This window comes from Lacerta agilis, chromosome 2 (assembly GCF_009819535.1).
Source record: "Lacerta agilis isolate rLacAgi1 chromosome 2, rLacAgi1.pri, whole genome shotgun sequence".
Classification (NCBI taxonomy): Eukaryota; Metazoa; Chordata; class Lepidosauria; order Squamata; family Lacertidae; genus Lacerta; species Lacerta agilis.
The window spans coordinates 72,052,293-72,076,662 of NC_046313.1; the positions used below are offsets into that span (position 1 = coordinate 72,052,293).

Here is a 24,370-nt window from a genome sequence, read left to right on the forward strand (position 1 = left end):
TCCTCCATCCACAATCAGGTCGTGGATGGCAGTGGTTTTATTCATCATTGACCTGGCATTGCACAGCAGCACCTTCAGGTCATGTGGATATCCCTTGCTGATTCCAGTATCCGTCTGGTCAGGACCAGACCCGGAGGCAGGGATAGTCCTCAGACAATGACTAAACCTGCCTCCTCAGCAATGACATGGTCTGGTCTTAGCATGACTCCTCCTCCTGCCCGTGATCACTGAGATCTGTTGTCCCAGTGCATCCCCTCCTGTGGAACCTGCCCCAGCCATTTTGTTGGCTGGGACCCCCTCCCAGGCAGCCCTGACCCCACCCCTTAAGAACAAGATAAAACCTATATAAAAACAGAAAACAAAACACAATAAAACAATACAAACCAAAAACTATAAAAATTACAAATAAACCAAAATTAAACAAACCAAAATTAAACAAAACCCCAAACCCCACTAAACATCTATCCCAGCCCCGCAACAAAGAGAATTTAAAAAATGAAAAGAAATTAATATTATTATTTTTTAGTAAATTAGTAATAGAATACCTTTTCTACAGTTTCTCCAGAAAACAATGGTTTCTCAAATATAAATATTGTGAGTTGTCTACTAGCAATTGCCCTAATCACAAAACCTTAAATAATCCTGCAGCCAGGTCTAAATGACTTAAGTATATACTCAGCAAAAGCATCCACTAAACTCTGCAGGCATTCTGTCTAAACTGCTTGGAATAAATGATTATGGGACACCCTGTCTCCATTAACTTAAGTGCTTAGAATCGAGTTGATTTTAGAGTACTTGGTTACCTGATCTAGTTTTCGTCCAGACATTGAGCCACTGATATCTATAATGAAAACAACATTCTTGGGCAAATGTGAAATATTTTGTGGTGCGAAGAAATGTACAAAGTACCCGTTGACCATCTGAAAAACAAAAACAAAAACAAGTGTTGGGTGACATTACAATCACATCCACTGGCACATCAGTTCACATCAGTTCTGTTTACCTGTAAATTGCCGGGGGTTTCTCTGTTCACATCGTATTTTATGACAAAATCTCCACTCAACAGTGTTGTTTGACAATCTACACAAGTTCGCTGTTGGTCGATGGTAGGCTTGAAAGAAACATGACCCTGAAAGCACAAGCAGGGATGTGAAATTTTAACAAACAATTATGAAAGGTTTTTTGTTCTTCACCTGCCATTACTGTTGAAAACATGAACAATAACATTGCAAGAGACTAAGTACCTTGAAGATTAAATACTCTGACAGTACAAGGCAAAGCTACAAATAAGCATCTAGCCCAGACCTCCCAATTAATTATTGCTGTCCCAAGTTGAGTGAACATTTTTAGTGCTGTGGAACTGTCCTTATGTATCATTGTAAAATATACCTTTTTCCCCGAGAAAGACTTATGTATGACTGGTAACAAGTCATTGGTGATGAAAGATCCTTCTGCTTCCAGAAAGCTGATGCCCTGGGGCTCGAATATGTTTGCCTCGATCTGAAATGTTAATTTGAATAATGCTGTAATTGACAAAGTCACAGATACGACAATTCGGAGGGAGTTAAGCATCTTAACCACAGTAAACACCCTTGCAGCAAGGAGAGGTAACTCAGAACCAATCACCTATCATCTTTAACAAGATGCATCCAGTTCTTCGAACTTTCGTCACTCATTCAATACAATTTTGGCAAACTTTTACAACAGTTCCATTTAATATAATAGGTACATTACCTCAAAGTTATTAACAAGCTGCTTCGGGTTTACTTTTAGAAACAATTCATATTTTCCGAAGGATCTCTTCAATAGCTCCTCATATTGCATCTGAAAAGTGACTTTGCTGGCTGCTGCAATGTTGACTGAAACACTGAATTTTTCAGTTTTTCTTCCAGAAGCCCTTCACAGGTTAAAAAGAAGCTTGTTACAAGATTAACAGTATTAATGTTACAAAAGTAACAACCCTATTGAAACCCTTAGATTTGTAAACTTTTTTTTTTAAAAAAAAATCCGAATCTCCAGGGCTTGATGAGCTGCACCAAAGGGTACTAAAGGAGCTTGCGGGTGTAATCACAGAGGCTCTCTCTATAATCTTCTTGGAGAATTCTTGGAGAACAGGTGAGATCCCTGCAGACTGGAGATGGACAAATGTTGTAAGGGGGGGGGGGAGTGAGAAAGTTGCCGGGGGCGGGGAGAAGACCCAGGTAACTATCAATCAGTCAGTTTGACATCAATATCAGGAAAGGTCCAAGAACAGATAATTAAACAGTCAGTCTGTGATCAATTAGAAAAGGATGCCGTGATCGCTAAAGCCTAGCGTGGGTTTCTCAAAAACAACTTGTGCCAGACAAATCTAATTTCTTTTTTTGATACGAGTTACAAGCTTGGTGGATTAGGAGAATGCTATGGACATAGATCTCAAGGAGGTTCACAAAATAAGAATAAAAAATATAAACACAAAAACCACATAGATGACCCTCAGGTTCCCTTCCCACTCTATAATACTATAATTCTATGAGTGTAAATAAACTATCAGGATACGGAAGGGTCTCACTCTCACTTTACAAGACCTGCAGTCTGTCCTCTTGAAACTGCCTTTTGATATTGTTGCTGGGCAGCCTCTTTTTCCTTTATTGTTCCAGGGTAGGTTACACCATCAATAGTCCTAGAGAAGAAACAGCAGGTAAATATCTGAACTTCTATGGAGATATCTGAAAATAATTTCATTGACCTTTGTGACTTATCAAATGAATCACATTGCCTCCCTCCACATTATAGTTTATAGGATGTCGTCTTTTTCTGGGTACACTGTACATTTGTTTAAACGATGAATCTTTTCAACTTTCTTAAGTGTTAGGCCAGGGGCATCCATTGTGGTGACTTTTCAATGTTGTTGGATGCCAGCTGTCATCATCTCTGACCTTTGGCCATGTTGTTGAAATCTGATCGGAAGCTGAGACCAACAACAATATTGTCAATACACCCAACACCCCTGGGTTAGGTGTACTAAATACCATTTAGTAGAATATCAATGGTTTTGCAGGGTCAAAGAGGAAGGGTCTGAGCTCAGAGTACTTGCTTTCCATGCTTAAACCCCAGGCTCAATCCCTGGCATCTTTAGGGTGCACTGAGACAGAGTCCTGTCTGAAACCCTAGAAAGCTCCTGCCAGTTAGCAGACAACACTGGGCTAGAAGGAAAGAAGCTTCCTGGGTTCCTCTGAGAAGGAAGAGAAGAAGACTTTGATGAACTCATGTGCCAATGCAGCTGAGCAGTAGCAGCTGGTGTGATGGGACACACTCACAGAGCCAGTGTAGTGTAGTGGTTAAGAGCGGTAGACTCGTAATCTTGGGAACTGGGTTCGTGTCTCCGCTCCTCCACATGCAGCTGCTGGGTGACCTTGGGCTAGTCACACTTCTCTGAAGTCTCTCAGCCCCACTCACTTCACAGAGTGTTTGTTGTGGGGGAGGAAGGGAAAGGAGAATGTTAGCCGCTTTGAGACTCCTTCGGGTAGTGAAAAGCGGGATATCAAATCCAAACTCTTCTTCTTCTTCTTCTTCTTCTTCTTCTTCTTCTTCTTCTTCTTCTTCTCCTAACACTGGCACTGCCACAGCTCTCCTGAACAGTGCTTGGGCAAGGCAGGGCAGTGGTAGAGTTTTGCAGTTGAAACAATAAAATGCAATGTTCTGTTATTGTGCATAAGTGTCTCTGTTCACAGGAAGTTTGAGGTAAAGCAGCCTTCCCTAAGCTGGTGCCCTTCAGAGGTTTTTTTTTTAAAAAAGTATTTTTTTTATTAAAGATTTTCTTGATTTACAAAGGTATGTGCAATGTCTCTCTCGTATTTTTTCCCATGTAATATTTTTACAAATCAGTTTCGTTTGTTGAGACATTAGGAAGAAAGGTGGGAAAGAGGTGGGCGGGATGGGGAAATGGGTGCGGTGGGGTGACGATGCATCTATTTTACTTAATATATGTAGGGTTTGGTGTCAGCGATGTTTGTGCAGGTTCTCTCCTTCAGAAGTTTTTTGACTACAACTTCCATCATATTGGATCATTGTCCATGCTGGCTGCAGCTCATGAGAATTGCAGCCCAAAACCTCTGGAAGGCCACAGGTTGGTAAATGTTGGGCTAAGTATTATATGAGGAAACTGTAGTTTTTACCAAATATGCAGTCATGAGGAAAACTCATTCCACAAAGAGGGCTCGTTGTTATAACAGTGTTGGGTCAAGTATTGGCCAAGTTGAAAGATAAGTGCAGAGGGGGACAATTTAACCCACTAGCTGAGCAACTGCAGACATTCACTCAACACATTTACTGTCACAATTTTCCTATCACATGTGAAATCCAAGTTGCAACGTGTCTTGACCAGTCATTGTAAGGGGGGAAAATCACAGATATATTTTCAGGGCCACTGAGCCTGTTTGTAAATTAACCATCACCCTCTAACTAAAGCAGGCATCCCCAAACTCGCCCCTCCAGATGGTTTGGGACTACAATTCCCATCATCCCTGACCACTGGTCCTGTTAGCTAGGGATGATGGGAATTGTAGTCCCAAAACATCTGGAGGGCTGAGTTTGGGGGTGCCTGAACGAAAGAAATCAGGTGGAAAGCAAAGAAAATAATGAAACACCGAGTATTTTAAGTCTACGAAGACTGAGTTGTTTTGTGCTCAGTTCCACAAAACAGTGGTTTAGAAAGTAAGTTGTACTCACATGGTGAAGTTGGTGATGAAAGCCGTCTTTGGAAGCTCCACATCAAATAAGGCTTCCTTGGACACATTGGCACGATTGACAGCTCGACTAGTGATGACATTGTGGGAAAATCGGGAGGTAACAAAGCACTCAATTTTCAGGCTGTAAATATCTATTCCATCAGTGATCTGGAGAGACAGAGAAACTAAAAATCACCACCATTTGTTTGATGCAATAGTGAAACAATATCCAATCAGAATTTGAATGAGCAAGATATGTATAAATCAAACATTAATTTCAGTACACCGTTTTAATCCCTCAGTGTGGAACAGAAATGAAACAGTAGATAGAATTACCATTCATTTTCTTGATATTTTTGATGCAAAAGATGGAATAACATTATCCTCACTACTATATTGGCAAAGTGCTACTGTTAGATTTTTTTATTTATTAAATCTATACCCATAGATCTCAGGGTGGTTCACAACATAAAAATACAATATAAGAAACACAAAATACAGGTTTTTCATTATTACCTTTATTGAGACCTTGGAAATCCCCTTTAACTGTACCCATTCTGTATTTTGTTTTATTCATATCTAATTGACTGCCATTGGAATGTTATGTAGACTTTCAACTTAACAGATTGTATTACTATTGCACTTTCCTAGGAAGCAGAGAGAAGTCTTCAAGCGTCTTCAAAGTCCATGACACCTTTGGTAAAAGGCTGTTCTACAATTGGAGCTCTCGCAGGCCAGTGTTTCCCAATTGTAGGTGTTTATACTACATTTTTTAATATTTGCCTTGAGGGAGTCTTTAAACCTCCTTTGTTGACCACTAGCATTACGTTTTCCATTTTTATGTTGGGAATAGAGTAGTTGATGATAATCAGTCAACCAAACAACATGACAACCAGTCCAACAAAGTTGATGCTGAAGAATAATTGCTTCAACACTGGTGATCTTTGCTTCTTCCAGAACACTGGCATTAGTTCACCTGTCTTCCCAAGCCTGTCTAGCCCCTCCCCCTTTTCGGGGTGAACAGAGTGGATCCTGCTGAGCTACTCAACTGCCTCATTCCTTGAATCAAAACAACTGAATCTGTATCCACCGCCCATGTGCCAGTTCATGACTAAGGGCTTCGAGATGTCATGGTCCTGCCGCCGTTACCATTTGCCGATCACTGTGGGACTTTTGGGTTTGGATTTGGGATGGGTTTTTGAAAGATGCCTGTGCATGAATTTGTTTTATGTGTGTAGATCAGCTGACCAACACACAGTCTTCACAGTAAGGCTCTATTCCAGCGGTAGCGAACCTATGGAACGTGTGCCACACTTGGCACACAGAGCCCTCACTGTTGGCACCCGCGCCATCAGCCCATCCGCACTGTTTTTCCTACCCCCCATTTGTTCTCCCACCCCCACGCCACAGCTTGCGTCCGCTGTTGAAACTCAGAACCTTTTTTTTTTTTTTTTGCCATGTTTGGCAATTGGTCTGTTTTTCAATTTGCTGCATCAGTGGCTGTTTCTGATTGGGCATAACAGCATTCTTTTTTTTAACCCTTATTGTGCTGATTTTTTTGGCACTTTGGCAGATGATGAAGTTGGTGCTGCGTGTTAGTTCCAGCGAAGGTATTATTGGTCATTTATTTCTGTTACCCTCACCAAAAAGCTCCAAAACTTTGAACAGCAGCTCCCCCCAAAAAAGCTCAACAACTTTGGGGAGGCCCCCCCCCACTCAACAGAAAGCTCAACAACTCTGGGCATTTTGCGATAAATAAGTGGGTTTTGGTTTGCAGTTTGAGCACTCGGTCTCTAAAAGGTTCACCATCACTGCTCTATTCTGATGGCATGAGTGTCACGATGACCGGTAGATTCTTATCTGCTGCAGCCTTCATCCGCCTTCACAGCTGTTGTAGCATACCACTTGTTATCTTCTGCCTGTTCTGCCATTGAGAACTTCTTGGATCATTCTTTGTCTAGCTCCTCCCTCTTGACTTTACCACCTTGCGTGACCCTGCTGGGAGTACTAGACTCCCAACGGCTTCGCTCACAAGGGTCATAGGAACATATACAGTGGTACCTCTGGTTACGTACTTAATTCGTTCCGGAGGTCCGTTCTTAACCTGAAACTGTTCTTAACCTGAAGCACCACTTTAGCTAATGGGACCTCCCGCTGCCGCTGCGCCGCCAGAGCACGATTTCTGTTCTTATCCTGAAGCAAAGTTCTTAACCTGAAGCGTTATTTCTGGGTTACCGGAGTATGTAACCTGAAGCGTATGTAACCCAAGGTACCACTGTAGTGTGAAGTAGCCCTGATGAGGAGAGGTATTTCTTTATTGTCAATATTGTTAACTAATACCTCAGGGAGGAATTGTAGAGACTACCAGGCGTCAAGTGACAAACGTAACCTTGCTCTTGAGTGCCTATTCTATCTAAAGACAAAGACTCTCCTAGTATAGCAGATCGTTCATTGGATTCTCCCCACTCCACTCCATTTTTAAGTTTTTTTTTTTTTACTTCAGAACCATTGTAGTGGCTCAGATTTTGATAAGAAAAGGGGGTGTCATTAACCTTTCATCACTTCCCAGTTGCCCAACAGGCACAATACACATGTGTACTTTTGGTCCTGAACATGCAGCAAACCTCCAACCTATTCCCAAATGAAAAGGGAACTTAGTGCTGATTTTTTTTGTGTGTGTTATTCCTGCTTGTTTAATTAACCCCTTATTTCTACATACCCTTTCCCCTGTCCTTGATTTATTAAGCAGCTTAGGCAAATATGCTGAACAAAGTTTGATTACAGCATTACATTTTCTGGGACTCGAAAACATGCATTCTTTCCACAATTCTGGGAAACCCAAATTGACTGAAGGCATTAATTCTCAACCTCCAGATGCTGTTGGACTACAGCTCTCATCATCCTTGACCACTGACCATGAAACTTTCCTATCTTGCATTGTAAATTCCATATCTTGAAATAATTAGCAGGGCTAAGAGCATTAATATTTAAAATAGCACCAATGTAATAATAATAAAAATTGTCATTAATGGGATGTACCTATAACTAAGGGGTTAACTAACCTTTCTTTGATCAAGTGCCACAATGCCAGCAGTGGGAGTAGCCAATGTATGTATGTGCATCTCCGCATACATGCATGACACATGCCGCATACATGCAGACCACAGACACTCAGCACACATACAACACACAAACTCATGAGGCATGCAGGCATAGAGCACTCCACTCTCTCACAACACATACATAGTCACACACTTATACATACACTTTGCTCACAAACACAAACATACATGCACATACAAACAACCAGCATTTTCTGCCGTCCCTACTGGGGTGGAGATGGCTGAAAAATGCTGCCAAGGGCAAGCTTAGAGAGCCAGTGTGGTGTAGTGGTTAAGAGCGGCAGACTCGTAATCTGGGGAACCAGATTTGTGTCTCCGCTCCTCCACATGCAGCTGCTGGGTGACCTTGGGCTAGTCACACTTCTTTGAAGTCTCTCAGCCCCACTCACTTCACAGAGTGTTTTTTGTGGGGGAGGAAGGGAAAGGAGAATGTTAGCCGCTTTGAAACTCCTTTGGGTAGGATAGTGATAAAGCGGGATATCAAATCCAAACTCCTCCTCCTCCTCCTCCTCCTCCTCCTCCTCCTCCTCCTCCTCCTCCTCTTCTTCTTCTTCTTCTTCTTCTTCTTCTTCTTCTTCTTCTTCTTCTTCTTCTTCTTCTTTCCAATATGAGTGCTATGCTGCTTAGCACTGAGACAAAATCCCTCTGCTTGCTCTTTAAGAGTAAAAGGCAGCATCTTCCCTACTCTCAATGCTGTGGTGGTGGTAATAATAATAATAATAATAATAATAATAATAATAATAATAATAATAATAAATCTTTAATACGTTCAAAAACCAGCAATGGGGTGGTGGTAAAGATCAACCAGAGGGCTTCTCTCTGATCAAAGCGCTGTGGTGCTTAGTGCTGGCTGCTTGCTCTTTACAGAGGATTTCTAAGGAGTGTGCAGATGGATTTTTTAATTTTATTTTTATTTTAAAAAATATTTTATTGATTTTCAGACTTACATCCTAGAACATATCATTGATTGACAAGCAGTCCAAAATACAAGAAAAGGGGACATAATACTAAACCTATTATCATCACACCATATACTGAAGATGGGGGGGGGGGTCCACAACCAAATGGTTTGTGGAAAGGCAGAGGGATTTTGTGTCCTGATTTCAGTGCCGAGATTGGGTGATTAAACACTAAAAACCAGGCAGAGCACGCTATCTCCCCTCAGGCTATCCTCCCCTAGGCCAAGAACAACCTAAGTTTAAAAATAAGATGAGTACTTACAGTATTTGCAACATTTCTTTTCTGTAAAGAAAAAACAAAATAAGAGATTTCATTATTACCATATTCATTTGGAAATGCTCACACTAATAGGTACATTTCAGTTTATTAGCCCTCCTCAAGCCCATCACTGACTCCAAGCATTTGTCCACTTTATTCTGAGGCTTCATTCTGATCATTCTGGAGACTAGGTGAAGAAGAGATGGGGGAAGCTGTCTTATACTAAGCCAGGCCATTGGTCCATTTAGCTCAGTATCGTCTAACCTTACTGGGAACAGGTCTGCAGGTGTTCAGACAGCAGTGTCTCCCAACCTTTCACCTCTCAACATGGTTTTGCTAGACAGAGAACATGGGCATTACAAGACAAGCTGCGGGGCCTCTACTGATCTGACTTACCCATTATCTGAACCGTAACCTACAGTGCAATCCTACCCACTCAGAGGCAAGTCCCATTGAGTTCAATGGGCCTTACTCGCACAGAAGTGTGTATAGCATTGCAGTCCTAGATTTTTATAGTGCCAATGGACACACCTGGCATCTAGGGATCCTTTGAGTACAAGAGATAATATCTAGGATATCTAGGAGTCTGCTTTGATACAAGGAGAAATAATCCATACATACATTTACACTTGTGGGGCCCTTCCCCCGAAGTCTTTCAACGGCATTTCAATGCCAACATGGGATTATTTGTATCAATCCTATGATTTCGATCGCTGCTTCTTTGTATGCTTACCTTGATGTTTCTGATGTTAGAGATTAAAAAATCGGATGTTCCAAGAGCAGGAATCAGTGCCAACAGAGTACAAAACAGGAGCTGGTTCCCCATGGTCCAAGGATGAATAAGAAAGCAGGAAGGATGAGCAGCCTTATAATCCATTTTGCAACATGTTAATAGGTAACCAAAGCCACAAATATTGATATACGGCTTTTGTCAACAGCCGTGTCAAGGATTGCTGGGTCTCCAGCATCGCAAGGTCTGAGGTTCATGTCCAAAACCTGACAAAGGCAAAAAGTGAGCTAGTGTTGGGGCAAAATTTAAGTGTAGGATCTTGAGGTGTCTTTTCAGTGCACATTTTTAGGTTGTGCCCACTCGTCTCAAAATTTGGCTATCTATCCACCTCAACCCCACAGCCTCCTCATCTTCAAAAATTAAGCAGGAAAATTGAAGAAAAACAAAAGGGGAGGCAAGTGCCTGCACCTTTGGTATTTTTGTTTGCTTTCAGGCTGAGGGAGGTAGTTGAACCTAGCTGCAGAGTGGGCTGTGGAGAGGACAGTGGGGCTCACTGGTTGATGACTTGGGCTGCATACACGATGCCCTCTTTGCCACAGGCCCAGGGCCACTGGATAATGCTGTTTGACACATTTTCAACAGCTACCCTGGGATCTCACCTAGAAGTTCCCTTCTGTAGGCAGCCACCTTACCACAGGGAGCTGAGGCCCATGTGGCTGTGTCCTGGGTGCCCCTGTCTGTCACATTAGCCAGCTCACTGTGAGTTCACCAGTGTTTCCTTTGGGTGTCCCATGTGTTTCCCTCTCTTGTGTTAAGTGTCTTTTGGGGTGCCTGCAGGATGTTTGGATCAAAATATGGTTAGCCGTCTGCTCTCTATGCAGCTGGTGGCAATTGCTGAAAGCATTTCTAGATGCCCTTCAATCCCAGTCTCACCCTTGAGGAGCTGGGATCGAAGGGGCACATGGCGTCCTTCCGCCAGCCTCCCTGAGCCACTTTGTGATCCTTGCAAAGTGGCGCAGCAGAGACTCAGTGAGAGCGGTGTGAGCAGCGCCCCCCAAAACATGTGCTTGGGGCAATTGCCCTGACAGCAACCCCCCCCGATATGCCCCTGCCTTCAGGTCTTGGAGGGGGGAGAGAAAAACAATCTGATCCGGACATTCTAGATCCTTCACGAAAAAAGAGCTAGAAATTCTTCCAATGCAGGAAAACGGCCATATTCTGCCCAGATCGCTCAGACTCATGTTCTGATGCAGTTAAAATAAAATTTTGTTAAACATTAAGGGCATCTAAACATCTCCATTGTCTTTTCAGTGCCTATTGAAGATCTCTCCCCCCCCCTCCAATTTCCCCCGATAACTTTTTCAACTGGGGATTTTTATCCCAGTAACGGCATTGAATTTGAATGGTTTAATATATGAAATTGTTTTAATTTTTGATGTTATTATTGTTAATCACTTTGCAGTGTTTCATAGGAAGCAAGTCATAAATGGAATTCAGTAAATGCATAAATAAGAACATTTTAAACATTTTAAAACTGTCACATACCTTCACAGCTAATACAGTGGTACCTCGGGCTACAGACGCTTCAGGTTGCAGATGCTTCAGGTTACAGACTCCGCTAACCCAGAAATAGTACCTTGGGTTAAGAATTTTACCTCAGGATGAGAACAGAAATTGTGTAGCGGCGGCGCGGTGGCAGCGGGAGGCCCCATTAGCTAAAGTGGTACCTCAGGTTAAGAATGGACCTCCAGAACGAATTAAGTTCTTAACCCAAGGTACCACTGTAATGACAAGGTTGCTATTAAATATTCAGGAACAGTCAGAAGCCCAATATAACTTCGTTTATTCAACAGCTCACTTCCATATTAAAACAAGAACACACTCTGAAAGCCCAACAAGAAGAACTGCCAGTTGGCAGTTGACAGAGCTTGCCATTAGAACTTTCATCCACCTACGCTCTGCGATTGGTTAGAATCATAACGTGTTAAACCCAATACATAACACTCCTCCCCCCAACTTCCTAACAAAAGGAACAAACATAGTCATCAAAGTGTGCTGGCCTTTTCCGCTCCCGCTGGGACCGTCGTGTTTCCTGTGCCCGAATGGGTGACCCAGGAGGTTCCTCCGGTACCTGCGGTCTAAGTGGGGAGGCCAGCTCTGAAGGGGTAATGGCCAATGGCACCATTGAGGACTCCGGCCTGAAGTCACCTTGCTGGGGTAACTCGGTCACCGGCAACCCATCTGGTTCCCACCCTGGCCTGGGCACAGATTCTCCCAAAGTACCCATTTCTCTGTACTCTGGTTCCGCTTGAAGTTCCCTGTTCGGAGGTGTCCTGGTTCTGATCTGGTCAAGGTGTCTCTTCCAAACCAGACCCCCCTCCAGCCCTACCTCGTAGGAGACCGGACCTGTACAGCGGGCAATGGTACCTGGGACCCAACCCTGTCCGGGCCCATAGTTCCGGACGTACACAGTGTCCCCAGGGAAGAACCCTCTAGGAGCCCCCCGCACCACAGTCGATGGCCGTTGCTCAAGAGCCCGGTCGGGGTGCATACGATCAAGGAGGGTAGTGAGCCTCCTTCCCATAAGCAACTCCGCTGGGCTCCGGCCGGTCACTGCGCTTGGAGTGGTGTGTTGGGCCAATAAGAACTCCGCTAACCGGAGAGTCCAGTCACCATGCACTATGCGCCTCAGTGCGTCTTTGGTAGTACGGACCATGCGTTCAGCTTGGCCATTAGTGGCTGGGTGAAAAGGAGCGGAACGAATGTGGCGGATTCCATTCTTTGTTACAAATTCTTTGAATTCCGCCGAAGTAAAAGCAGTCCCATTATCACTCACCAGTGTGTCTGGCAAGCCATGTGTTGCAAATAGCTTCCTAAGTGCGTTTATAGTTGCTCTCGTGGACACGGTTGAGGTAGGCACCACCTCTAGCCACTTGGACTGAGAGTCGACCACTATTAGGAAGAGTTGGCCCTGAAAAGGCCCCGCGAAGTCCACGTGCACCCGGGACCATGGGGACTGTGTGGACTCCCAGGACTGTACTGGAGCCTTGGGTGGATCCGGCCGGGAGACCTGGCAGGGCTCGCAACGTTTCACCCAACCCTCTATCTCCGCATCTATGCCTGGCCACCACACATAGCTACGGGCCAATGCCTTCATCCGGACAATTCCCGGGTGAGACACATGCAGCCCTTCTAAGACTTTTTTTCTTAACGGGGTGGGGACTATAACACGGCTACCCCATAACACGCATCCTCGGTGAGTAGACAGCTCGTCTTTGCGGGCTGTGTAACATGAAAATTCTGGACCCGGCTTCCCGGGCCACCCCCTCCCCACCCAGTCCGAGACACGGGCCAATAGTCTGTCCTTCGCGGTTGCGGCAGCAATGTCCTTCACATGCAGGGGCTGGTCAGGTAAGTCTTCCAGGCGCAGGATCTGGTGGGCAGGAGCAGGGTCAGGGCCGCTCTCCGGCAGTGGCAAGCGGCTAAGCGCGTCTGCATGACCCATGGCTTTCCCAGGTCGGTGCTGTAGTGAGTATTGGTACCCGGCCAGGAAAATGGACCAGCGCAATACTCGTGGCGAAAGCATCTGGGGTGTCTGGCGGTCGGGCGCAAAGAGTCCCAGGAGTGGCTTGTGGTCTGTAATGATTGTGAAAGGCCGACCATAAAGGAAGTCATGAAACTTTTTGACTCCTTTAACTATTGCCAAACCCTCCTTGTCGATCTGGGAGTAGTTGCGCTCTGCCGACGTGAGAGTTTGGGAGAAGTAAGCCACTGGAACTTCCCTCCCATCTGGGAGCTGGTGGCCCAGTACTGCGCCCACTCCATAAGGGGAAGCATCGCAAGCCAACACCACCGGAAGCTTTTCGTCGAAGTGTGCCAACACTGAGTTGGACACAAGCAAGTCTTTGACCCCTCGGAAAGCCTTGGCCTGTCGAGGGCCCCAGATCCATGGTGCTTTTTTGTCCAGGAGCCTGTGCAAAGGCTCAGCTACGGCTGCCTTGTGTGGCAGGAATGCATGATAAAAATTAAGAAGTCCCAAGAAGGCTTGTAACTCTGCCTTGTTCTTTGGGTCTGGGGCATCGCAAATGGCGCGCACTTTGTCCTCTGCTGGATGCAGGCCATCCGCGTCAACCCGGAACCCCAGGAAATCCACACTGCTAACTCCCAACAGGCACTTTTTCTGCTTTACTTTAAGTCCTGCTGCCTGGAAGCGTTGGAGCACTGTCCGTAATCTGGCGGTAAAGTCCTCTTTTGATGATGCGGCAATCAGCACATCATCGAAAAACGGTGTGACTCCGGGAATGCCTTTAAGGAGACGATCCATTAGGCTCTGAAATAACCCTGGGGCCACGCAAACTCCAAACTGTAGGCGTTTGACCCTGAAAGCACCCCTGTGAGTCACGATTGTCTGGGCGTCTGCGGTGGCCTCATCAACGGGCAGCTGCTGATAAGCTTGCGCTAAATCTAACTTCCCGAAAATCTTGGCCTCAGCCAGGGTCGCTAACACGTGGTTCACTACTGGAACCGGGTATGCGTGGTCCTGTAAGGCCCGGTTCAGGGTGCATTTGTAATCACCACAAATACGGACTGAGCCATCTGGCTTAACCGGTGTGACAATTGGGGTTTCCCAGGTTCCCGAATCTACCGGCTCTAAGACCCCTTGTGCGACTAAGCGATCAAGCTCCTCATCGATCCTGGGTTTCAGCGCAAATGGGACTCTACGGGCCTTGACCCGGATGGGTTGCACTGTGGGGTTCAGCCGTAGGGAAATCGGGGGTCCGTTGTACAGGCCCAGGGTTCCATCAAAGACTGATGGAAACTCCTGGCAGATTGATTCGAATTCTGCCCCTGGGGAAATCTGATTAAGCCCTGAAATGCTTAAGCCTAATGGCCCGAACCATGCTAGGCCTAGAAGGCTAGTGAATGGGCCTTTTGTTATGATGAGGTTCAAATTCTTGGTGTACTTCTTAAACTGGACCTTGAAGGTGCCCATACCCTTTAGCTGTATTCTTTTCCTCTGGAAGTCCCGCAGAACTATGGGGGCCGGGCGGAGAGGAGGACCGCCATCAGGACAAAGCTCTTTCAGAGTCTTAGCAGATATTATGGAGTAGGATGAGCTGGTATCCAACTCCATAGTACACGGGGATCCCTCTATCTTGAGTCGCACCCTAAGCTTATTGGGCCCCGGGGACGGAAGTTGCAGTACCCTGGCTGAAGAGGTGGACTGTAACTCCTCCTCTATGTAGGCCTCATGGACACGTTGCTTGGGTCGTGCTCCGAAGGTCTTGGAGCGGCAGACTCGACCAATGTGCCCAGTTTTCCCACAGCGGCGACATGTGGCATTCCGAAACCTGCATGTCCGCCGCTCGTGGTTTTCTCCGCAGCTGGCGCAGGTCCCTTGAGGTGCGTCAGATGATCGCTGGTTCGACAATGTGCTCGTAGCTTGAGAGCTGTGGTGTCGGTCGGATCTGTCCGAAGCTCGGTGGACATCCCCATTGTGGGAATCTACTGAAGGTGACCGGTCTCGCTGTATGCGGTGAGTTCTCACTTCGGCATGTAGGCTGTAGGCCGCCTCATGGGCGTTATCCTTCTCAAAGGCTGTGGCCATATTAATTGCTTCCATCATTGTGATGTCATCTTTTGCCAGCAGCTTGCGGCGGAGACGGCTGTCTCGCACGCCAGTGATGAATCTTTCGAGAAGTCGTTCCTCGATGTCCGTGAATTGGCAATACATCGCAATTGCCCGGAGCGCGGTGATGTATTCACTCGCTGACTCTTGCGCTTGTTGCACTCTGTGCGCCAAGTCGTAGCGGCAGTGGTTCTTAGTTGGCTGAGGCGCGAGGTGTCTTGTCATAGCCTGTGTCAGCTCATCGAAAGTGCAGGCCTCTATGTCCCTGGGTGCCATCAGACCTTCCAGTAGAGTGATGGCGGAACTTCCCAGCACAGTGAGAAGTACATCTACTTTATCAATTTCCCTAGTAAACCCTTGAAGCCGAACATAGCTCTTTATTCGGCGGAGCCATTGTGGCCATTGCTTGGGGTGGCTCCAGTCGAAGTCTGGTGGTGGCCTAGTCTGCCCAGTGGCCATTTTCGTACCTTGAGCTGTCGCTTGTGTTGTGCTGGTTGATTGCGAAGGCGCTGCTGGCCCTTCCTCACTACCGGAGTTCTCCGCAGAGTCCAGCGTGACTTGATGTCGCACTCACTATGAGTGGCAGGGCGGTGCTGCAGTGCCAACTCAGGCCTCAAATCCAGGCCTCCAACTCAAGCTCACTGTGAGTGGCAGGCCTCAAAACTGGGAGGGCCAGCATCCCATCCTCGTCGCCAGTATTAAATATTCAGGAACAGTCAGAAGCCCAATATAACTTCGTTTATTCAACAGCTCACTTCCATATTAAAACAAGAACACACTCTGAAAGCCCAACAAGAAGAACTGCCAGTTGGCAGTTGACAGAGCTTGCCATTAGAACTTTCATCCACCTACGCTCTGCGATTGGTTAGAATCATAACGTGTTAAACCCAATACATAACAGTTGCTATATTTTCTGGGCATGTCATCTACATACTGCAGACTTCAGGTTGGAAAGGAGCTATGGCTTCATATTGGAGGTTGGAGTGGCTTATGACAGCCCTGCAGTGTAGTTCTTGCTGAATACTGTAGGTTGAGGCGTCAGGCTGAGAGAGCAGTTTATAACAACCCTTTACTGTAGTGTTGTTGCCTCCATTTTACATGTGAACATTGAACTGTGAGAGTGACATTCATGATTCCTGTAATGTGGTTCACTGTTTTACCTTTATTACAACTTAGGAAGGGGGGGGGGAGAGAGAGAGAGAGAGAGAGAGAGGGAGGGAGGGAAACTTACAGCAGCTCGGCAACCACTTTGAATATGACAGGTCAGAGGGGTGGCTGAGTCTGGCTTAAATTTCCCACCCTCAGTAGTATCAGAAGGTCTTATACTCCACTGACTTGCATTCAAATAGGTTCTGTTTTTCAGAAACTCCCCCCACATTGCCCCTCCCCCGCTTTTGTTTGTTAAATAGACCAGTGGAACCTAGGAAGAGCAGAGGTCCCTCTCTTTGCTGCCATTGTGGGTTTGTTTTTTTGTTTTTTTAGAGGGGGGGATCTGTTACCAAATCACAAATGAAGAGAAATCTTAGATTTGCCCCTTGATTTATATGGACAGCTTTTAAAAGGTCTATGGACAATGGAAATTGAAGTGTGTGTGTGTGTGTGTGTGTGTGTGTTCTCTGGAAAAGAAAGGGGACAATGCGGAAGAAAGTTTGTGTGTGTGTGATAAAGAACACAAGATTGTCAGAGATAAGAAAAAGAAAAGCCAGGAGGGGAAACCGTAGAGGCAGAACAAAGCCATTTTGGCTAGTAGCCATTTATTGCTTTATCTTCCATGGGACATGGGTGGCGTGGCTGGCACTGTGGTCTAAATCACTGAGCCTCTTGGGGCTGCTGATCAGAAGGTTGGCGGTTCGAATCCCTGCAACGGTGTGAGCTCCCATTGCTCTGTCCCAGCTCCTGCCCAGTGGTGGAGCAAGGTCAGGTGGTACACAGTGTGGAAAATTTATTGTCAAACCCCCCCCCCCCACCTGAGGGAAAGCCACCGAGCGGACCATTTTGGCAGTGGGAAGCCTGTGCACACTGAAGCAACAGCGTCTCTCACAGCCGTTGAGTGCCACACAGCATTTTGTCACCCCCCCCCCCCAGAGGTGGCACCCGGGGCACACCGCACCCACCTTGCGATGTCTCTGCTCCTGCCAACCTAGTAGTTTAAAAGCATGCCAGTGCAAGTAGGTAAATAGTTACTGCTGCGGCAGAAAGGTAAACAGCATTTCTGTGCACTCTGGCTTCCCTCACAGTGTTCCATTGCACCAGAAGCAGTTTAGTCATGCTGGCCACATGACATGGAAAGCTGTCTGTGGACAAACGCCAGCTCCCTCAGCCTGTAAAGTGAGATGAGTGCCACAACTCCATAGTCGCCATTGACTGGACTAAACCATCCAGGGGTCATTTACCTTATCTTTTTACCTCTTATCCTCCATGAATGTTTAAAAATCCATCTAAGTTTACGGCCATCACTGCCTCCTATGGGAGTGAATTCCATATGACGTTGAGCTGTGTGAAGAAGTACTTTTAAAATATCTGTCCTGAAGCTTTAAACCAGGGGTCCCCAAACTAAGGCCCGCGGATGCGGCCCGCACGAGCCAATTGTGTGGCCCCCGCCCTTACCGGCACAGCACGGTGCGACTGCCCATCTCTGGGTCGGCGCGGCACCAGAAATAACTTGTGCGCATGTGCAAGCGTAATTTCCGGCGCAGTTCTGGTGCGGCGCAGCACCGGAAATAGCTTTTGTGTATGCGCAAAGCGTCATTTCCGGTTTACTTCTGGGTCTGTGGAGGCCCGTGCGCACGTGCACAAGCTATTTCCGGTGCTGCGCCCCGCCGGAAAAAGGGAATGTGCGCGTGTATGGGCACGTGCTCCCCTGCCCTCTGGCCCACTGCTCGATCGGCGCCAGAGGAACCTGCCCGAGGCCCGAGGACACTTTTGTACACATAGTTTTGCATCCCTAATGCTTTGAAGCTGTTCCAATGGGTTGGGGCAAAGTCTTTCTTAAATGTTGATTTAATGGCTCCTTTGGCAGCCATGAATGACTGTAGCTTGGTGGCATTGTGCCTGCAATGCAGAACGTCCCAAGTCCAGTCTCTGATAACTGCAACTAAATGGATCGGACCTTCTTGCAGAGACCCTGGAAAGCCATTGCTAGCTGGAGTAGCCATTACAGAACTAGATGGACGAATATTATTCTGACCTAATCTAAAAAACAGATTTCCATATTTCTAAGTGCAGTGTATACTTTTGGAAATGAATGGACAATACTGGTAATGTGAATTTCAAGGCCCTTTGGGGTAAAATGGTATGATAAAAATGAAAAAGGAATGAAAAAGGAATGAAAAGTTTAAGTCAACTGTTTCTTATTTTCTGTAAATATAGGGTGTGTGAAACTGGAACTTAGAAAGACTGCTGGAGCATTTCTGAGAGGAATGTTGCAATACTGTGATTGAAGTGAGCTAGGCACCCTAATCACAAAGTGGACTGTGAGTGTATTTGAGTTAATGGAGCAGTGTTTAACACCTCATAATGGAATAGGAATACAGGATTTCCTTCTCATGTTATGCTGATGTTATGGGAGCTGATGGGACATGGCATTATCAAGATAGCATGGCCCCATGCTAGTAAAAGAGCCCATTTCCCCCAATGGTAGCAGTGTGACCCACCTGCTGGAAACTAAGGATTCTTGAAATGTTGTGGGAAAATACCATTTATACATGGTAGGAGTTTACATTGCGATTAATTTGTTCCAAAACCCATCTAGAACCTCTGTACCACCATAACTGTATTTAATACATGATATAATAGCACATTAAGGGAAGTGGACTTTCTACAGCACTTTCTTCCTTAGGAGGTGGTGTTTTTGTGTGTGAAAATAAGAGCCTGAACAGCAGTAGATTTCAGAATATTTTTAGTAACCGTATTATAGATTGTGTACAACCCCAACCCACACAGTGTCTTTGTCAAACTGGTTCCCTCCTTTTTAGTAACCATAAATAATTATTTTTTGTTCCTTGTCTGTGTTGCCAAAATAGCCAAAAACAAAACAAAAACCTGTCCTGAAATTTGTCCGATTAGATTTAATGACTCCACATTTAAAATTCTGCATCAAACATTTTAATAGTTATCACTGAAATGAAATGCAATAGTTACACTTAATACAAAACATGGTCATTTTTACTGCTTTAAATGCTGTTCTTCAAGGAGTTATATCCAGTGACCAGCAGCTAAAATTGACATTGGCTCCCGGTCCAATCCTGTAATCTTTCTTGTTTTGCCTTAAAAATGAAAGAAAAAAGAACAATGAGTTCCCGTTGAAAGTAAAAGCCCCCTTTGGAGTCGCGTGGTCTTCTCAGTTATTCCCCTGAAAATGATTTTTGTGACTGCATTTACAGCCATTCCCCTGATTTTTGCTAGCAAAACCCTTTCCTTTGCAAATGGGATGAAAGGATCTGCCAATTTCGCTTTTCTCCATTTCTCATTTTTCCCATCTTAAATTCAGTCCTCCACATTTGTGCAGCAATTAACATTTAAAAAATGAGAATTCCTCATGAAGATTCATCAGTCTTCAAATTTCTCCTAATAAACACATTTTGGGATGTGGTTTTCTTACACATTTTTGAAAGCAATTTCCTCTAATATAATGCATAATGTATGTTATTTTCACAAACATTTGTATGCATATTTCCCCCTAATATATGCATTTTTGTAAACATTGGTTGCTTGGAGAACTGCATAGCAAAATTCATTTGCCCAGGCAGGTGCATTATGTGACCCATGAGAGCAGCAAAACAACAAGACTGTACAATGGTGATGGGATAAAATCAGGTCAAATGTTTATTGACAGCAGCAGGCAGGGTAAGGGTTGGCATGACATTGGTCCAAGGACCCAATAAGCCCTCCCCATTGCTGTCAACCCCCTGCTCCTTCACAAAGGGTAACTTTTTTTGTTGGCAAAGACTGGGGGAACTGGCTGAGGAAAGCTAGTAACAAAGGGGAGGTTAGTGAATGTGCTGAAGACCTGAAAGGCATGTGGATGACTCAAAATTGTTGAGGGGGTGGAGAGTTGCATTTCAAGCATAAAATAGAAAAGATGTGGATTATTCCTCAAGGGTCCTAAAGGGCCACAAATACTTTGCTGATATGAAAATTCATGGCAACACTGTTTTGAGCTACGTTTGCAGATAAACACTTCCAATTTACTATATTTTATTATCACTTTCAACATTCTTCTTCATGTAAAATACCACCTCCTCCCAAATGGCAGAGCAGTGTAGGGTATGTGGTAAAAGAGAAGCTCAGGGTACCTGGGCATTTTTAGCTAGAGAAAAGAAGACAAAGTACAGATATCTTAACAAGTGTCATATATCTATATACCAGATAATTCTCTACAGCAAGGGTGGGAAATGCCCAATCTATGGACCTCAGGCCTCCTTATTTGACCCACCAGGCCATACCTACCTTCCCGACCCTGGCTCAGCTAAATGTGTATTTGCAGATATATCTCCAAAATCACTTTCAAAGGACTGCCCAAAACAGAGTCTACAACAAGTGATTTTCAGTGCCTTTTACCTTGTGAAACTATATGATTGTCCTTGTACAGTCAATGTCTTCTTTCTATTGCTGTGTCTTTGAAGACGTTCATTAGAGAAAAACTGACCTGGGGAACACAAAGAAAAACACAGGAAAATAACTGCAGTTCTCAAAGCTATGCTGGAGCAGCTGCAATACGTGCCCCCCCCCCAAGACAGGCTAATTCCTGCTTGATTTTAGGATACAGTTAACTACTGTCTAGTCTAGTATTTATCTTGATGGAAGTGTTTTGCGCGGACAGGCGGAGTCCCCCAAACCCTAGGCGACTCCCAAGCGGAATAATGACACACGACAATGTGCTATGGGATTAAAATTGGCCACAACAAGATTCAGATGTAGGGAGACCTTGGCTCAGGCATTGGGCGTTTATCCTTCCTAGCCCCCAGGCAGGGATCTGGGAAACTGCAGGGTTATCCAGAATGTGTGGGGATTGAGCTAGCTCTGGAGAACATATGTTCAAGCAGATAGCCTGCCCCCCGTTTGTCACCACTGGTGGGGGAGAGCAATGACAACCTCTCAGTGTATGGACAATGTCTCCCTCCAATACCCCTTTAACGGGGAACCCTGTTATTGCCGCCACACTGGGGGCGCGGAGTCACCCCCCCATTTAGGAAGATGACTAAAGGATTCCGCCCAAGGCCTGAAACCACCAAAGTTGTGATGAATTGCTACGGGAAAGGTGAAACCTGCCAATGCAGGGAAATTCCTTTCCGGCCCTTCAACAGCGGCCTTGGCATAGCAGCACCTGCGTGCCTGTGGAAAAAAGGTTAACCTGTAAAGTAAGCGTTAATTGAGGGAGTGGAGGGTGGGAGAAGCTCTGGAGCCGACTGCTGCTTCTCAGGTAAGCTACACTCTGTATTGTGTGGGCTGGGTAGTCTCTCCCCTTACCTGGCCAATCCCTTGGCAACGCCTCCCCCAGGCAGGATTGGACAGTTAACTGGGCAGGCGGAGACCCCAGGTATCCCTTCTGGGGAAGGGCGCAGCCAGCTGAACTACCAGGTGTCACCCAGGAATTCAGGGGACTGCGCACGACCATGCAAACGTTGCCCCCCATTTAATGTGGGGAGCGGTCATTTTTGTTTGGGAGCTCACTGTGGCCTTTGACAGGCCTATAGCAAACAAAATGTATAGACTGTATTACACTTGCATCTACTATGAATAATAATAAATAATTAAACAGGAGCAGGTAGTTTTACTCATAAAGCAACAAGCTCAGTGGTTCTCCAAGTTTTCTCTACACATTTATTCAACACTTATCCACTTTTCTGAGGTGGAGCTGCCTTGTATGTGAGGAACGGTGAGCCCCAGGGAGGAGGCAGCCATGGCCTAGAAGCTCACATGGGTTCCCTCTCCAAAGGTAGGAGAAAGAACATCAGGCTGGACCTGGAAACTGATGAAGATCACCAGTGGCTCTCCTGACAATCATGTCAGCGTCACCACCACAATTCTCACAAGTATTGGTGTAGTGGCGGGGAGATTGAGCTGTGAACCAGACAGTTGCCTGTTGAAACACAACTTAAGGTGTCATGAACTGACTAGGTGACTTAGGAAAGCCACTACATCAGGGCTCCCCTTCTCATCCCCATTGCATCTGAAATGTAGAGACAATAATGCTCATTTCCCTTCAGCGTTGTTCCATGTATCTAAGGAACACAGTATTAAGCTATAGTGTTACATCAAAGCCAAGCTTAATGGGAAATAGCATGGTGATTGTTACTTCATTGCAAAATCTGAATACATACCCAAAAGTCCAGCAATGTTGTTAGAAAAAAGTTCACTATTCTTGAAGTGCAATCCAAGGAAATTAAGAGGGTTCTTTATATAGTAAACCTGTACTGTGATACCGTCTGGTCCTGATAGTGAAAGACTCCTTTCCTTTTCAATAAGAAAGCTCAACCTAGAAAGGAATTGATACTGTTGTTTCTAAACATATACATGTTGAAATAAATGAATAAATATTGATATATAGAAATATATACATTATTACTATAGAATACCAAATGTTTGTATAGTTGTATCACTATATGTATTGTAACAATTCAATATTCCCTGAATTACCTCTGGATCTGCAATCCCAATTTCAAGGTGGCATAATTTAATAGGTATTTCTGCATTTGGTTCTTATTGCATTTCTTATTTTTTAAAAACATATATGCCCCTCTTATGACACAGTAGTTTCCAGCAACAGGTAAAAATTAGAAAGTGAACACCAAGGAAAAAGCAATATAAGCCTGTATTAAAGTGAGAGGCTTAAACATTGAAAGACACAGTCATCATTAGGGAAAGCTTAGCAAAACTAAAAAAATTGAAGAGACCATGTAAAAACATCCAAAAAAGGTGCCTTACAAAGAAATTCCATTAATGTGGGGCCACTACTGAAAAGGTTCTGTCTTGGGTGGCTACCATCATACTTCAGCAGGTTTGTATGGGTGTAAGTGTTCCTGCAAATAACCTGACCCTAAACTATTTAGGGCTTTACATTTAAAGGTAAAATCAGCTTCTGAAATTGAAATTGTTTGATTTTGATTTGGACACTCTCCAGACACCAATTCAGGGTTTCACTGTCTTCCTATGTTTGGCTTCAGTTGTTTCACATAGGTGTTAAAAAGATTGTGGCAAGATATAATCTCATGATCGGTGCCACTGTAACTCTGTGCCCCCAACACCCACTCCAGTAAGGCTGTCCAAAACAGCACCACTGCCAATTGTATCAAAAGCTGTTGTGACATCCAAGCCACAGAATGAATACAAAGGTCAGTGAGCACAATTCACTGAAACATTTCAGCTTGTGTTACTGAGTCAATTTCATTATTTTCTGGCCAACTAACTGCTTCTCACCATTCTAAACTAACATATATTATGAAGCATCTACCTCAATTCACAGGAAATTAAAATGCTTTGTTCAAAGAGAAACCAATTATTTTTAAAAGTCCCAAAATGAGGGAATCCACTGAATTTCACATGAATGCTGTTATTTGGATGCATGAGCAATTTGGCTTGTGCTTTGAAAAATTATATAAGTTTAGGAATTCAAGAATGTAAAAGTAGCATTAGGTATAACCTCAAAGTCAGACCAACCAACACTGAAAAGAAAGATCAGATGTTACCCTCTAGTTGTAAAAGATGCATTCTTTGTCCACGGGAAAGAGCTCACATTGCCCTGATCATTCAGTGTAATTTCTCCCATTGACACATTGATTTGCACACTGGGTGTCTGATAGATTACGTTGAACTCCACAAACTTTCTGTTTTCTCCAAGCTTGCCAGTCACTTGGATCCCTGAAAATATAATAGTCAAAATAAATATGAGGAACATACACAAGAAACATATTGCTGTTTACTAAGCAACAATTTAATATAAATAAAACTATGATATACCAGT

At 44.8% G+C, this 24,370-nt stretch overlaps 2 protein-coding genes across 7 annotated transcripts in view; both read right to left on the reverse strand.

Moving 5' to 3' along the window:
- Positions 1 to 9,923, reverse strand: part of ITIH3 (inter-alpha-trypsin inhibitor heavy chain 3) — a 32,564-nt gene extending 22,641 nt beyond the window's left edge. Inside the window, exons 1-8 of the mRNA XM_033140721.1 lie at positions 9,783 to 9,923; positions 9,053 to 9,073; positions 4,711 to 4,877; positions 2,558 to 2,662; positions 1,735 to 1,897; positions 1,390 to 1,500; positions 1,004 to 1,129; positions 804 to 920 (exon numbers count right to left, since the gene is read on the reverse strand). Coding sequence (XP_032996612.1) covers positions 804 to 920; positions 1,004 to 1,129; positions 1,390 to 1,500; positions 1,735 to 1,897; positions 2,558 to 2,662; positions 4,711 to 4,877; positions 9,053 to 9,073; positions 9,783 to 9,875 — 903 coding nt within the window. The 5' untranslated portion in view covers positions 9,876 to 9,923. The remainder of the gene's footprint in view (positions 1 to 803; positions 921 to 1,003; positions 1,130 to 1,389; positions 1,501 to 1,734; positions 1,898 to 2,557; positions 2,663 to 4,710; positions 4,878 to 9,052; positions 9,074 to 9,782) is intronic.
- Positions 9,924 to 19,524: 9,601 nt separating this feature from the next.
- The window catches only part of LOC117041695 (inter-alpha-trypsin inhibitor heavy chain H4-like), a 64,718-nt gene continuing 59,872 nt past the window's right edge, over positions 19,525 to 24,370 (reverse strand). For 4 of the 6 annotated variants that reach the window (XM_033140729.1, XM_033140723.1, XM_033140728.1 and 1 more), the window contains 4 exons: positions 24,096 to 24,267; positions 22,731 to 22,885; positions 20,968 to 21,055; positions 19,525 to 19,673 (listed from right to left, as the gene is read on the reverse strand). In XM_033140729.1, coding sequence (XP_032996620.1) covers positions 19,595 to 19,673; positions 20,968 to 21,055; positions 22,731 to 22,885; positions 24,096 to 24,267 — 494 coding nt within the window. In that variant the 3' untranslated portion in view covers positions 19,525 to 19,594. The remainder of the gene's footprint in view (positions 19,674 to 20,967; positions 21,056 to 22,730; positions 22,886 to 24,095; positions 24,268 to 24,370) is intronic. The other 2 variants (XM_033140726.1, XM_033140725.1) reach the window with 2 other exon arrangements.